Source organism: Tupaia chinensis, unplaced genomic scaffold (genome assembly GCF_000334495.1).
Source record: "Tupaia chinensis unplaced genomic scaffold, TupChi_1.0 Scaffold000545_1, whole genome shotgun sequence".
Taxonomy (NCBI): Eukaryota; Metazoa; Chordata; class Mammalia; order Scandentia; family Tupaiidae; genus Tupaia; species Tupaia belangeri.
This window is the reverse complement of record NW_006160057.1, coordinates 171118-185968: the sequence shown is the minus strand read 5'-3', so window position 1 is coordinate 185968 and position 14851 is coordinate 171118. Positions and strand designations below refer to the sequence as shown.

The 14851-nt window shown below is 37.9% G+C and overlaps 1 protein-coding gene across 2 annotated transcripts in view; it reads right to left on the bottom strand.

The window, feature by feature from the left end:
* MTBP (MDM2 binding protein) overlaps window positions 1-14851 on the bottom strand; it is an 81887-nt gene that overhangs the window by 24019 nt on the left and 43017 nt on the right. For both annotated transcript variants that reach the window (XM_006157520.3, XM_027775326.1), the window contains exons 14-16: window positions 13921-14082; window positions 6868-6985; window positions 477-629 (exon numbers count right to left, since the gene is read on the bottom strand). In XM_006157520.3, coding sequence (XP_006157582.2) covers window positions 477-629; window positions 6868-6985; window positions 13921-14082 — 433 coding nt within the window. The remainder of the gene's footprint in view (window positions 1-476; window positions 630-6867; window positions 6986-13920; window positions 14083-14851) is intronic.

The following is a 14851-nucleotide window of genomic DNA, read 5'->3' as shown; positions in this document are numbered from 1 at the left end:
TCATGTAAATTTAGAGTTCTTCCTTGGCTATGTTACAATTTCAAAAGCATTTTTATCACTTTCCTATTCTCTTCAGTTGAAACACTGTTTTTTGCTACAATTAGGCATGACTGACAATGTTCATGCGAAGCAATGGCAAAATAAATACTAGAGAGTAACACAGAAAGGGGAATTAAAAAAAATTTGCAAGTCAAATTCTAACTTTTTATAAAAAACGTATTGTGTCAAAGTAGAAACTACTGATTTTTGTAAGGAATATGATGAGGTTGTTCTTACTTCCTACCACAAAATGGTAGGGCACTTGACTAAGGTAAAATGTGGGATTAAGGCCAACTGGCAAACTGGGTTTACACTCACAAATTTTGCCCAAGTAGCACAGGGCATCAATTAATTAAGGAAATGAAATACAATGTTACTTATACACAATTTTTAAAAATGAATTTAAATACAAAAATATATATAAATTGATAGCTTACCCCTTTTGAATCTGTAAAGGTTGAAGATCTCCCACTGGTAACCCATCAGAGGTAAAGTATTTCAGCAGTTCTTTAGCATCTAATGTGATCGAATCTCGTGGACTCTCTTTATGGCCCAGCAACTGTTCAGATGAACGAGGTAATGAGCCAGTTCTGGGAAAATAATGTTATTTAAGTTTGTTAACGAAGGATTTTAATTCACCATAGTCAGGAAAAGGTGAATGAGCAAAAATGAGAAAAATACACAAAAAAAATGAAGAATTAACATTAAGAAAAGACAACAAAGTGAAATCTTTACATGTCACTTAGTTTTGTCCCATAAATAAACATAATTATATTATTAATAAGTGACTAATTAGTTAGGGACAGCTTAAAATAACTAATTCTATAATTTTTAAATATAAACTCTCTTGTATGTCTTGAGACCCCACAATGTTGTAAATTTCAGAGAGCAAGAACTGAATGTTCCAATTTCCTATGAACTTGAAAGATTACTTGAAGCACAACCATGAAATGAGACAGTAATCAGAAACCTTGCCAAGGTCTCTTCTCACCATGACTATGACATTATGAATAAGCACTGAGCCACTACTCTACTTGAAATATATGCAGGACTTTTTGAGAAACTACTTTACATGTAATATATTCTAAATTCTCACAAATTCCCTTGAAAAGATAAAATAGGTTTTATTCAAAATAAAGAACACCTAAAATAAGTACTTTGTAAAGTGAAAATTAGCAAACCAAGCCTATAAAACAACTATTATCCTATTTTTTAGGCAAAGATATTAATACATGATAGGTTTCATCACAGACCCAGAGTGACACAGCTACCTAAAATAAGAGTCAGACCAGACGGACTCCAAATTATATACTATAACTACACTATAACTCCATAAGCCCATGAGAAGTTCCCAGAAACTTTTTAAAACTAGAAAGCAGAAACTAATTCTAGCGAATGTTAAAGGTTTTTATCGGTCACCAAGTAAATCACAGATTGCCACAGCAGCCTTCATAACATAAATAAAATATTTTACTATCTGTACAGAAAATTAATCCCTGAACTTTGTATTAATTCAACTGTTTACTGATTATTACTCAAATTAAGCATTTTCACAGATAATTACATGGCTGAAATCTTGATTGTAGTCATTCTGTAGGCTAGATGTAATGAGGAATGTATACCTTGCACTTACATAGAATCCCAAACACAATGACATCAAAGTGACTTAAAAGCCCTATTTATGATAAATTATATTACCAAGATATGTCTGAGGTATAAAAACAAAATAAAAGCACTGACAATACCTTACTTTGTTCAGTGTTTTCAAGCTTACAAAGTATTTTTCGCATATTATCTCATCAAAGTTTCACAACTTTGAAGTAGACTAGGCTTTTAATCTTCATCGTGGAAGAGGAGGCAACAGAGTCACACAACAGTGACTATGCCTAAAACCAAATTCCTATTATTTCTGAATTTCACCATATCATGATCCTTTATTCGCTAGTTAAATCTGCTTTACACAAAACAAATCCTGAAAATACACAGCAGACTCTGTGTCCCAATCAAGTATTTGATAATATTTCTCCAACTTCTGAAAGGTCTACAGGTATTTAGTTAGCATTTATTCTGTCAGTATCATTATGAGACATTAAAAAGAGTTCACTATAATTTATAGGCCCACAATCACTGTCTATAATTTACTGAATAGGATGACTTAAAATATGAAAAAGGAGGTGAGGAGAGTGAGAGGAAATAAATATACCAATGTAACATGAGGTAGAAAAGTTATAAAAAAATAAGTTTCATGAAAGGTACAATAGCATAGTCCTTGGGTGTAAAGAAACATCACATTGAGTTGCAGTATTTATAAAAATATTAAATATCCTGATATTTGACCAGGATCCTGAATGACAAATAAGCTTCTAGTCCAAGATGGTAGATTAAATATACACATTAAGTTCTCCACTCAAACAAACTGAAATGGCAATGTTGAAGTACTGGAGATTAAATTCATTAATAGGGTTGAGGGGAAAAAAAAAAAGGGAAAAATGGAGAACCAAAGAGTTCAATTAAATTCAAAATAGGAATAAGATAGAGCAAGTACCTCAACATCCACTAGGGAGAAACCTAGAAAAAAGGTAGAATCTGTCATGCTCCTTCCCCACAAAGCCACAGTAGGACTCTGTAGTCAGAGAGGCAACAGGCAGAGGGATTAGGTGACACACATAAAGAACTGCATATGTAACAGTTGAGCAGTACCATCATCCTATATCCCCCAACCTCATGCTTCCACCTCTAAGTTAGAAACAGAGTTTTCTGATGATATGGTACCATGTGCCTGTCCCAATCAGTGGTGACAGTCCAGAATAAAGGCCCCTTAATTCAACGGTGGGCAAAGGGACAAGGCTGCCTGCCTCCTAATTCCTTAAAGTGTGCCCTAAAGTAGAACTTGTCAGGCATGCATTACCCTGCCACCACCCAACATCAGCACATGTGAGACGGGGTGGGGAACAGGACCACACACAGGGAGAGAGGACACATGCCAACTCCCTACACAAAGCACCTTGCCCAATATTCTTAGCTAAGAACACATAATTAAGGACCATCAGACTCTGGAGAAACACTACACATAAGAGAAAAACAACCAAAGAACAAATAAAAATGTTGCAAAGGAAAATGAAATTATTCAAGGAACAGATAAAACAGGTTTTTTAAAAAAATGCTAACTGGAACCAGCAGGTGGTGTGGTGGTTAAGGGCACTGGACTCCACGTGGCGGTCCTCAGTTCAGGTCCCAGACCTGGTGGCTTGCTTTCTCTCTCTCTCTTTCTCTCTGTCTGTCCCTCTCTGGTCAAACTAGAATAAAGTTAAATAAAATAAGGAGGAGTGGGGCCTAACGAAGGACATTTGGAGAATGGATACGGAGGGAGAACATTGACGGGATGGGGAAGTGTGGTGTTATCGGTTGAAGATATTTTGATCAACGGGACTGGGGAGAAATGTTCACATATTGAAATGCTCACATTGTAAGCTAAACAATGCGATTGAATGTACATACAAAAATAAATAAATTAAGTTAAAAAAATATGCTAACTAAGGGACCAGCAGGTGGTGTGGTGGTTAAGGGCACTGGACTCCACGTGGCGGTCCTCAATTCAGGTCCCAGACCTGGTGGCTTGCTTTCTCATTTCCTCTCTCTCTCGCACTGTCTTTCTCTGGTCAAATTAAAATAAATGAATGAATAAATAAAAATAAATAAATAATTCTTTTAAAAATGCTAAATAATATCCCTATAAGATCGTCTCAAATACCATTATTAATAAAGAAGAACAGGATGCTGTGAAAATTAGAAACAAGAAAAAAATTATTAGGAATTTAAAATAAGGTTACCAAAATTTTAAAAGAGAAGATGAAAGTGAAGGTAAAGGAAATACTACAAGAACACAGAGCAGAAAAGATGAAAGAGCAGATTACTGAGAAAAAAAAAATCAAATTAGAATAAAACAAAAATCAATCCATGATATTTAACATTAGTAAAACATGTAATTTTGAGAGAAATAATGAAAACAGAGGGAAGAGTATTACTGCAAAAATAATAGAGTATTTCCCAGGAAGAGGAAAAAAAAGGATAAAAGAACTAAGACTAATACATTCTACACCATGGTCATTTCAGAACATATGGAAAATTAAAAAAACTCTAAAACTTTTTTTTGGGGAGAGATTTTTGCTATAGGGCGTGTGCACTCGCCAGACAGACAGAGAGAGACAGACAGAAAGTGAGAAATCACGTCCCAGGGGGGATGGCCACACCGCAATCCTTTCTCCTCCATTCTCCTCTCAGGATCTTGGGCATGCACGCACACGTGCCCGGTGTGAGTTTAAGCCACTGGGTCCAGGACTCAAACCATGGTCGACTACGTGGGAGTCTAGCGACAAAGCCATTACACCAACTGCTGGTCCCCAAACTCTAAAACTTTTGAGACAGACTAAAATACCTATTGAGAAACAAAAATTCATCTGGCATTAGACTTCTCTTCTAGATATGAGATCCAACAAAATACAGAACCAGCCTGAAAATGTGATCCAGAAAACTGTTGTGCTAGAATGAAGGGTCAGCTCAAGTGACAGTAGGAAGTTAGAGAGATTTAAGAAAAATGGTTGGAAGAACAAAAATAATTATCTATTGCAAACAACATAAGGTCCAGAGACAGGGAGAGGATAAAAAAAGGGAGAAAAATAAGGGTGTTCACTTCCTCATCTTTCATAGTGAGAAGTCAAAAGATGCCATCTACATTGATAGGCAGGAAACAGGCTCTTTGTGAATAACCATGTCCTTTCCTCACTCTTCTTTCCAGATTGCCTGCTTCCTCCTAACCTGTGGATGCCAGAGGTACCCAAAGAATGCTCTTAAGGCTTCTTTTCTTTTCTTTTCTCTTCATGGTCTCATCACGTGACCTTTTCCACTGTCATGTATTTAAAAACTTTCTGATAGTAACTCCAAATTAAGTTTCAGATCTCTCCTCCAGTCTTCTTGATATTTCCACTTGGATATTTCACAGATCAAACTTAGCATCCTTAAAAATTGATTTTTTTTTCCCACCAAGGCCATCCTCACCCAAATTTCCCACCCATCTCCCCATCTTGTAAGTGAAAGCACCTGTTGCCAAAGGCGGAATTCTTTCCCTCTCCTCCATGTCCAGTCCCTCACAGGAGTTCTCTCTTCCCAGCTTGTTCTCCAACATACAGGACGTCCCACATTTATTCACCACTGCCCCATGACTTCGGCCATGGTTTGAGATTGCAGCTCTCTCTCTTAGCCTACAGAAAATACCGCATAACTGATCTCCCTGCTCATCTCTCCCTCCTACACTCTATCTGCCATAAAAGAACAAGCTTTTTGCTTTTTGATATAAAAACCTTCAAAAGTTTACCAACATACTTAGAATAAAATCCAAACTCTGTATGATGACCTATTTGGTCCTGTACGACTGAACGTGGTTTGCCCACTATCCAATAAGTCTCAGCTCAAATGGAGCCTCCTCCTGACCATCCATCTCATCTAAGTTAGCACAACTTCCTTCCCCACAACAAATGAAGTTATTCTTCCTCAGTCCCTTTATTAAAAAATAATAATAAAGAATTATTTACTGTTACTTGTGTATTTATTACTATTATTTTCTAATTTGCTATAGGACATGTGTGCTTACCAGAGAGTCAGAGAGAGAGAGAGAGAGAGAGAGACAGAAAGCAAGCCACCAGGTCCAGGACTCGAACTGTGGTCAGCCATGTGGGAATCCAGCACCTTAACCACCATGCCACCTGTTGGTCCCCAGTTCCTTTATATTAATCATCCACACAGCGCAATTTACAATTATTCGATTTACTTGTCTAGTCACTTGTTTGCTTTTGATTGTTTCCCCCATTAAAAGGCAGGCTCGGGGACCAGCAGTTGGCCTAATGGCAGGACTTCCATGTAGTTGACCGTGGTTTGAGTCCTAGACCCGGTGGTTTAAACTCACACTGGGCGTGTGTGTGTGCGTGCCCAAGATCCTGAGAGGAGAATGGAGGAGAAGGGATTGCAGCATGGCCATCCCTCCTGGGGAGTGACTTCTTGCTTTCTGTCTCTCTGTCTTTCTGACAAGCGCACGTGCCCTATAGCAAAAACCTCTCAAAAACAAAAACAAAGGCAGGCTCTAAGGGCATAGCACAGTACACAGCTTGTTCTTCTTCATACCCTCCTCAAGTGGCTGACACATCGCCGGTGATTAAAAATCATTACTGACATAATATGAAATATAGTTATAGCAAAGCCAGGAGCCAAAAATAAAAATGTGGTTTCTAACATGGGGGAGGAAGGCAATGTATAAGAGCTGCATTCCTCCTCCTTTATTCCATCATTTGGCAATTATGTAGTGAGTACCTACTATGTCCTGAACCAAAAGAAACAAAGCAAAACACACAAAAACAAAGCTTGCCTCTTAGAATTAGTTAAGAGGTGCTATATAAAGATGCATAAATATAAAACAGGAATAGTTCCAACTGGCTCAAATGAGCGGACTTCTGCTGCATTTTACACAAGCATTTTCCCTTATCTATTCACATCTGTGTCTGTGTCTATGGGAGATGGTCTCAAAAACTGTACAGCAGAATGTCCACTGTGGTCACATACACTTGGAGCTCACAGTAGGAGGTGGAGAAAGATGAGCATTTCCCTTTTAATTGATATATTCCTCTGACTGATTACCTACTTATTATAAGCATGCATTACTTCCATAAGATACTATTTAACTACTTATATCTCATAAATAATCAACAGGTTAAGAAAAAAGAACTTTAAAAATACTGAGCCTTAAAAAATAGTATGATCCATTACAGGTTCAACTATTACCTCATTTTTTGCTTAGCTTTTTTGAGTGTTTCCAAATTTTGAAGAACATGACTTTCTGGCCATTCCAGAGGATTGCATTCCATTAGACTTGAAGAATCAGGTTCTACTGGAGGGGCATCTAAGAGAAAGAAATACATGCAGTGCAAAAAAATTAACAAACTAAATTTTGCTACATAAAATGTATATTAATACATAAAATATATGTGTGTGTATGTGTGTGTTATGACATGTTAAGCTACTTACACAATATTTACATAAGGCACTTTTTAAAAAAATTTCTGCAAGAGGGCCATGTGCTCATGGGGAGAAAGGAGACAGACAGAGCAGGATGGGAGACAGAGAGAAGGGTGAGAGAGAGGAAGTAGAAAAGTAGCCCTTACGGGGGGGATTTTGGGCATTCGTGCATACACACACACCTAGCACGTTTTTCAAGTCATTGGTCTGGGGTTGAAAGAATACAGATAGCCATTGAAACTGTCCAATCCAACTGCATGGTCAGGCTGAAACTGCATGGTCCAGCTTCCTTCACCACCATGCCACTGGCTGGCCTATAAAGCATTTCATAGAGACTTCTCTGATAGCCTGAGTTGTACAAAATGCCATAGAAAAATTTGTTGAAAATGAAAACATTTTCTCATGATAAAAGTTATGAACTAGAATTTAGAAAGATGAATTCAGATCCTGAGAAATAAAAGCATAGCTACTATATTTACTGAAATTAGTTCTGAGCAATGAGGCAAATTTGTGAAGAACATATTGGATATACTAAGTGATTTTCATACCTGAAACATGAATGAACGCAAATAGAATGCAAGTTCTTTATCTTTTAAAAAGTGAACATCTTATTCTCAAAAGTATGATAAATAATTTATCAGGTAAAGGTTACCTTAGGATAATTCTCATGATTAATATATCTTAGCACACACATAGTCAAGTCACTGACATTAAGTATTATTTTATTACTAATAAAATAGCAAATGTAAGGGTGTGCTGATCTTCCTAGTAAACACGTGGCAGTGAACTGGCAGTGAGATTGCTGATAACATTGAGATTCTCACCAAAAATCTAAAGAGACACTTGCCAATCTCAGTAGATTATTAGTACACCCAAATCGCTTTTTTGTTTAAGAATTATTTCTTTTATTTAATTCATCACTATCATTCTTCAATTTGACCAGAGAAAGACACAGAGACAGAGAGAGAGAGAGAAAGCAAGCCACCCTGTTTGGGACTCGAATTGGGGTCAGCCACTGGAGTCCAGCACCTTAACCACCATGCCACCTACTGGCCTCATCCAATTTTTCTCTCTTTTTTTAAGAGATGCTTGCTAGAGGGCACGTGTGCTCACTAGAGAGACAGAAAGAGAGAAATCACCTCCCCAGAGGCATGGCCACTCTGCAAGCCCTTCTTCTCCATTCCCCTCTTGGGATTTTGGGCATGCATGCACGTCTCTAGCCTGAGTTTTAAGCCACCAGGGCTGGGACTCAAACCACGGATGACTACATGGGAGTTCAGCAATGTAACCATTATACCATCTGCTGGTCCCAATTTTTCTTTTTTTGGAGCGGTTTTTGCTATAGGGCGCGTGTGCTCGCCAGCCAGACAGAGAGACAGAGAGATAGAAAGCGAGAAATCACCCCCTAGGGGGGATGGCCATGCCACAATCCCTTCCCCTCCATTCTCCTCTCGGGATCTTGGGCATGCACGCACATGCACTCAGCGTGAGTTTTAAGCCACCGGGTCTGGGACTTGAACCGTGGTCGACCACGTGGGAGTCCAGCGCCATAGCCATTACACTAACTGCTGGTCCCCCCCAAATTGTTTTAATAATGACAAAATTACTAACTGTACCACTTTTTGGATTAAAAAACATCCTAGCTTTAAAGTTTGTTTTGAACTATTACACACTATTCTAATAAATTGACTGAAAAATTACTAGCTGTTTTGCCTGTTAATGCTGGCAAAAAAATGCATTTTATATTTGGGCCTTACAAAATAATTTTTGGTAAATAAAATGTTTAAACAAAAGATTTTAGTATACCATGAATGAAAATGGAAGCCAACAGCATGTTATTTTCCTTTTACTTATTGAACTATTTAACCATGAATATTTATAAACATTTTCCATGGTAATATTGTTCTTACCCCAAACCATCCAAATATACCACTTCCCATTTTGTAATAGGGGTGGTGACAAACTATCTTATAGGATAATGAGTCTGAAAATGAAATAATATGTTCCTTAATGTTGATATGGCTTTCTTTCCATTAAAAGTATAAAGAAAAAATCACTAGCAGTTCTATATAACTATGTGCTCTGAGTTTATTAAAGAAAGCAAGTCATCTTAAATATAGATAAACCTTAACCTATTCCTAAATATTACAAAATAATTACTAACTTGGCTATATACCTGCATAAATTTGAACAGCATAGGCTAAGTATTAAGGAATGGGTGGTCAAATATTCTTATGTGTCATGTATTTGGGGGAATAATTTTATGTAATTCACACAGTATTTTATTTATACATATGGCAGTCAGGAGGCCAGGCTGACAATCAAAGAGGACAAAAAGAAAATCTGAGAAATTAGGAACACTGTTTTTAAGAAAGCATTTTATTTTATAAGAGAAACAAAGAAACAGATCAATGTAATAGGGAAAATTAACCTACGAAATCACAAATTACAGCAAATAAAAAGGATGTAATATCATTGATCTCATAGTAAATGAAGATAGGTCATTATAGTCATACATGCCTAACTAAGAATAAATTACACAGAAAAGGTTATATTACAATTGCTATATTCTGTTTAATAAAGCAAGAATTTTAAGTATATACTAATTTTTTTAAGTCAGAAATAATAAGATTATAATCTTATAGAATCCCCTAGGGCCCAGAAGATGATGTAATGGTTACATCACTAGACTCCCACGCAATTGATCACGGTTCGAGTCACAGACCTGCTAGCTTAAACTCATACTGAGCGCATGTGCATGTGTGCCCAAAATCCTGAGAGGAGCATAGAAGAGAAGGGATTGCAGTGTGGCCATCTACCCCCCAACCCCGGGGGGCGGGTAATTTCTCGCTTTCTATCTCTCTATCTCTTTCTGTCTCTCTGGCAACTGCAATGTGCCCTATAGTAAATTTAAAAACTAAGAAAAAATAAATAAAAAAGAATCCCCAAGAAATTTCATTGACAGTGTTCAGATACCACGTTTAGCACGTGAAAGTCTTTAGCAACTTTGTGACAATGAGTAAATAACATGGTTAAGGTATTTTCTATGTCTAACAAAACATGCTACAGTTTTTAACAAAAAACGAACAAATCGAAGGACCTCATCAATTGCTAATAACGCCTAATGTGCACGGTTACAAATAACAGGGTAGAATATGAAATATGAGTGACCTTTAGAATTTCTTTTGTTATATAACTTATAAACAGATGTACTTATTCGAATCAAAGCTTAAAGGATATGTTAAAAATCAAAGCTTCACTCTTAGGAATGATAGTCATATGTGTACTGTCAAATCGCAGTTTAGGTTCTAAAAATCTTCAGGGTTTCTTTCAGAGATTGCACTCCTGCACTCTAGGGACTGTGCTGCGCTCCGGGGATACTAGAGGAAGTGAACACGCTTACTCCTTACCCTCTGAGAACTCGGCGTCTGAGGGAAGACACATATTTAATAAATGACTGCATAAATGGTACACGAGTTCAATACGTGATAAACAATCTAAAGAAAAATCATATGGAGTAAGTACTACAGAAAATAATTCAAACTGAGGAAAGTCTGGGAAATCTCTTTGAGAAAGTGATAATTAAGTGGAGATCAAAAAAATAACTATCAGGCAATCAGGTCAAAGCTGGGGGGGAGGATTTCAGGCAGAGGATTCTGAATATGTAAAGTTCCTGAGGTGGAAGAGAATGCAAGAAGTCCAAGGAATGGAAAGGCTCTCTGGGTAATAAGAAAACAGAAATGTGAAACTGAAGGACGAGAATTCTATGTGCAATTGGGAGCACACGAAAAGGTTTAAGCAAGGGAGTGTATAATCAGACTTCCATGCGACGATGAGTCCTCCTGCAGCTCAGTGTGTCAACCGCGTTCCGGAACTGACTTTGCATACGGAACTCTAACAGACATTCCCTTACCTTGCACAAAAGCCCGAGCAATTGTCTGAGCCCTTCCTACCTTCACTCATATCTCCCAGACAAATCCTCTGGTAAATCAAACTCTCTCTTCTTCTCAGTTCATCTTTTCTTACCTCCATTATTCTGGGTAAGTTGCCACCTCTACCTGGAAAATTGTACCTTCTCTAGAGCATAGGCATCATTCGAGACTCACATCAAGTCCCTCAGCTCCTAACAAGTTCTCTGTGACAATTCTACCCTTGTTACAATCCTCTCTTCTGCATTCATATTTACTGGACCAGTGGGTGGTGTGGAGGTTAAGGCAGCTGGATCCCACATGGCCAACTAAGCAGTTTGAGTCTCAGACCCAGAGGCTTGAAAATCAGGTTAGGCACGTGTGTGTGTGTGCCCAAAATCCTGAGAGAAAAATAGAAGAGTAGGGACTGTGGAGTGGCCATCCCCTTTGGCGGGGGGAGGGGTTAATTTCATAGATCGACCCCACACCCATCTGTCTCTCTCAGACAATACATGCACCCCATAGCGAATCTAACTAAATATATAGTACTTACTTCATACCAGGCAACTTTCTAAGCCATTTACAAATTACTAATCTATGTAACAATCTATGTCTCTATTTTAAAAAAAACTTTATTAATTTATTTTTAATTATTGACCAGAGAGGGACAGAGAGAGACAGAGAGAGGGAAAGTGAGAAAGCAAGCCAACAGGTCCAGGACTCAAACCATTGTTGGCCAGGTGGGACTCCTATGCCCTTAACTACCACACCACCTGGCGACCTCTCTATGTGCCTATTTTAAAGATAAAAAAAAAAAAAAAAAAGCAAAATCTTGAGACTTAAAGAGGTTAGAGAATGAACCCAAAGTCACACAGCAAGTTAGGTGCAGAGCCAGTATTCAGTCTTGCTAGTCGTGCTCACATCCATGCTGCTAACGCCAAGCTGCGCTCTCATTCACTGAGTACATCCTCCATTTACAAGTAACCTGCCAATGTCTCCAGAATCTTTCAGATTACTTTGCACCGCACTTTAACCTGGGTACCCACATGTAACAATGATAATTACCATATAAATGACAGCTAATACTTGTTTTTTCACTCACTGTATTCTAAGTGTTTTATGTGGGTCAACTTATTTAATCCTCACAATTCTATTAAGTAGTTTATATTATTTCCTCCATTTGAACATGAGGCAACAGAGGCAGAGACAGGTTAAATAACTTGCCTAAATACATTTAGATAATGAATGACAAAACAGAGATTTGAATCCTGACAGTCTAAGAGCCTGCACTCTTAAACACAGTAGTATATTCACTGTTTTCACATCTTGCTTTCCAAATAGATCACGAGCCTTGAAAGTCCAATACCAAGCTTTTTACTTCTTTGTCCACCTTCATGATGACACGCACAGAAAAGGCACTCTGAACAAACATTATGATTTGATTATGAGATCATTTCTTTATTAATCCATGCAATAAAAATGATTCTCACAGAATAAAAACAAAACAAAAAAAGTCCTACATACTTAAAATTGTACCAAGTAATTGTTTTTTTTCTGCTCGATTGTGCAGTTTCACTCTATTCAGATTCATCATAAGAACAGAACCCAGGGAACCAGCAGTTAGCGTAATGGCTATGTCGCTGGACTCCCATGTAGTCGACCGCGGTTTGTGTCCCGGACCCGGTGGCTTAGAACTCACGTCGGGCAGGTGTGCGTGCGTGCCCAGATCCCGAGAGGAGAATGGAGGAGAAGGGATTGCGGCGTGACATGATTTCTTGCTTTCTGTCTCTATGTCTCTCTCTGTCTGTCTGGCGAGTGCATGCGCCCTATAGCGAAAACCTCTCCTAAAAAAAAAAAAAAAAACAGAACCCAGAAAAATAGAAAGCCAGTTAAACGCTGAAATGATTTCTTGCCCTCACTGAAGTTTGGTGACTGTTCTGCCCTAATGAAGGGCAAAGGTGATGTACTTTATCATACGTAGTGTTACCTGTGTTAAATGTTCACTGTGTACACCGATTTATCTTAATACAAAACTTAGTAAACTAATAATAGGGAATATCTTAAAATACTTCTCCTTTTGCTCAAAACAATTATACTGGGCCCAGCCATGTCCTTAGTAAACTAATAATAGGGAATACCTTAAAATGCTTCTCCTTCGGCTCAAAACAATTATACTGGGCCCAGCCATGTGGCACAAGCCGTAGGTTGCCACTGCCCCAGACTGGGGCCTCATGAGAGGTCTAGGTTCAATTCTTGAACCAGCCTAAACAAGCTGAAGATGATGGTGCATCCAATAATCTTAGCTAACAGGGCAGCTGAGTCAGGATGATCATGATAGGCAAGGCCCTGTCAAAAATACCACTCTCTCTCTCTCTCTCTCAGACAAAACAAAAACAAAAACAAAACAAATTAAGGCACTGACTATACTGAATATACAAAAGTTTGTAATGTTTAAATGAGATGTACAACTCATATATATGTATATATACATATATGCTTGTCTATACAAATATACATCACTGTCTACATATATAAAATACATTTTCATCTGACCAATACACAAGTTTTACAATAATACAACTACCAGATGCCAAACACACACAGAAATAACTAAAGTTGAAAGCAACAGAGGCCAGCAAGTGGTGTGGTGGTTAAGGCACTGGATTCCCTCCCACATGGCTGAGCATGGTTCAAGTACAGACTCAGTGGCTTGAAAATCATGCTGGCACATGTGCCTATGCCCAAAACTTTGAGAGGAGAATGGAGGAGAAGGAACAGAAGCATGGCCATCCCCCCAGGGGTGATTTCTCACTTTTTTTCTCTCTGTCTCTTTCCAGAAAGTGCACACACTTTGATTTTTATGGTAAAAACCTCAAAGAAAAAATTTTTTTAAAGGCAATAAAAGACTTACCCTTTAACATATTGGAGGTTTTACTTTTGTCTGTCTGTCTTAGAACTGTTTTAGGAATAACAGCATCAAAATGATTAAAAAAGCGTTCCCTTGTGAGTATTAATAGACTTTTGAGTTCATTCACAGATACTGCTTCAGGCTGCTTTGCCAACTTTCTCCTTTCTGTAAAACAAATCAATACAATTAACTGTATGACTTTTTCTAATTTCTCTCTAGAACTTTAATAGAAAATATTTTCAAAAGTAAAACAAATTAATTTCTCCAGCAAATTAACATTCTACGAGGACCCACTTTATTTTAATCCTTTATGTCTATGATGGTAGAAATTCAAGCTATGTGACATCAACAGAATAATTTGTTAACACCAAAAGTTGATAAGGATAAAGGCAAGTTCACAGAAATTTTCAGGAATCTATTGCAGAACATTAAAAAAGGATTTATGTTACTATTTGAAAATAAAACTTATTAAGAATTTCAGATAGATAGAGGTACTTGGTCACTTTTATTCTCTTCTCCCAAACCTAAAACCACAGTAAAAGGATAGAACAAGATAAAGAAATGATAAAAAATGACATGTTCAAACAAATTTTGGATGACAGAAATAATAAGAAGTAGAAGTGACTGAGTCAGTACAGCAGATGGGACGTCACCCTGGATGCCGGCAGAGAGGCACTGTTGCGGGGGGAATAGGCACACCATGGTGAACTGCTGGACTGAAACAGCACCAGGTGTAGAAGTAGTTAGAACTCCAGGGCCTTCTTGGCTCCCCCACCCTCCAGTCCCCATAACCAGGCAACTCTGCATTCATCATCTGGTAGTCCCAGATGAGAGAACATCAGGCATACAGGTTGAGCATCTCTAATCTGAAAACTCAATATCCAAATTACTCCAAAATCCAAAATTCCGTAAGTGGAAACTTCCACACTTGACC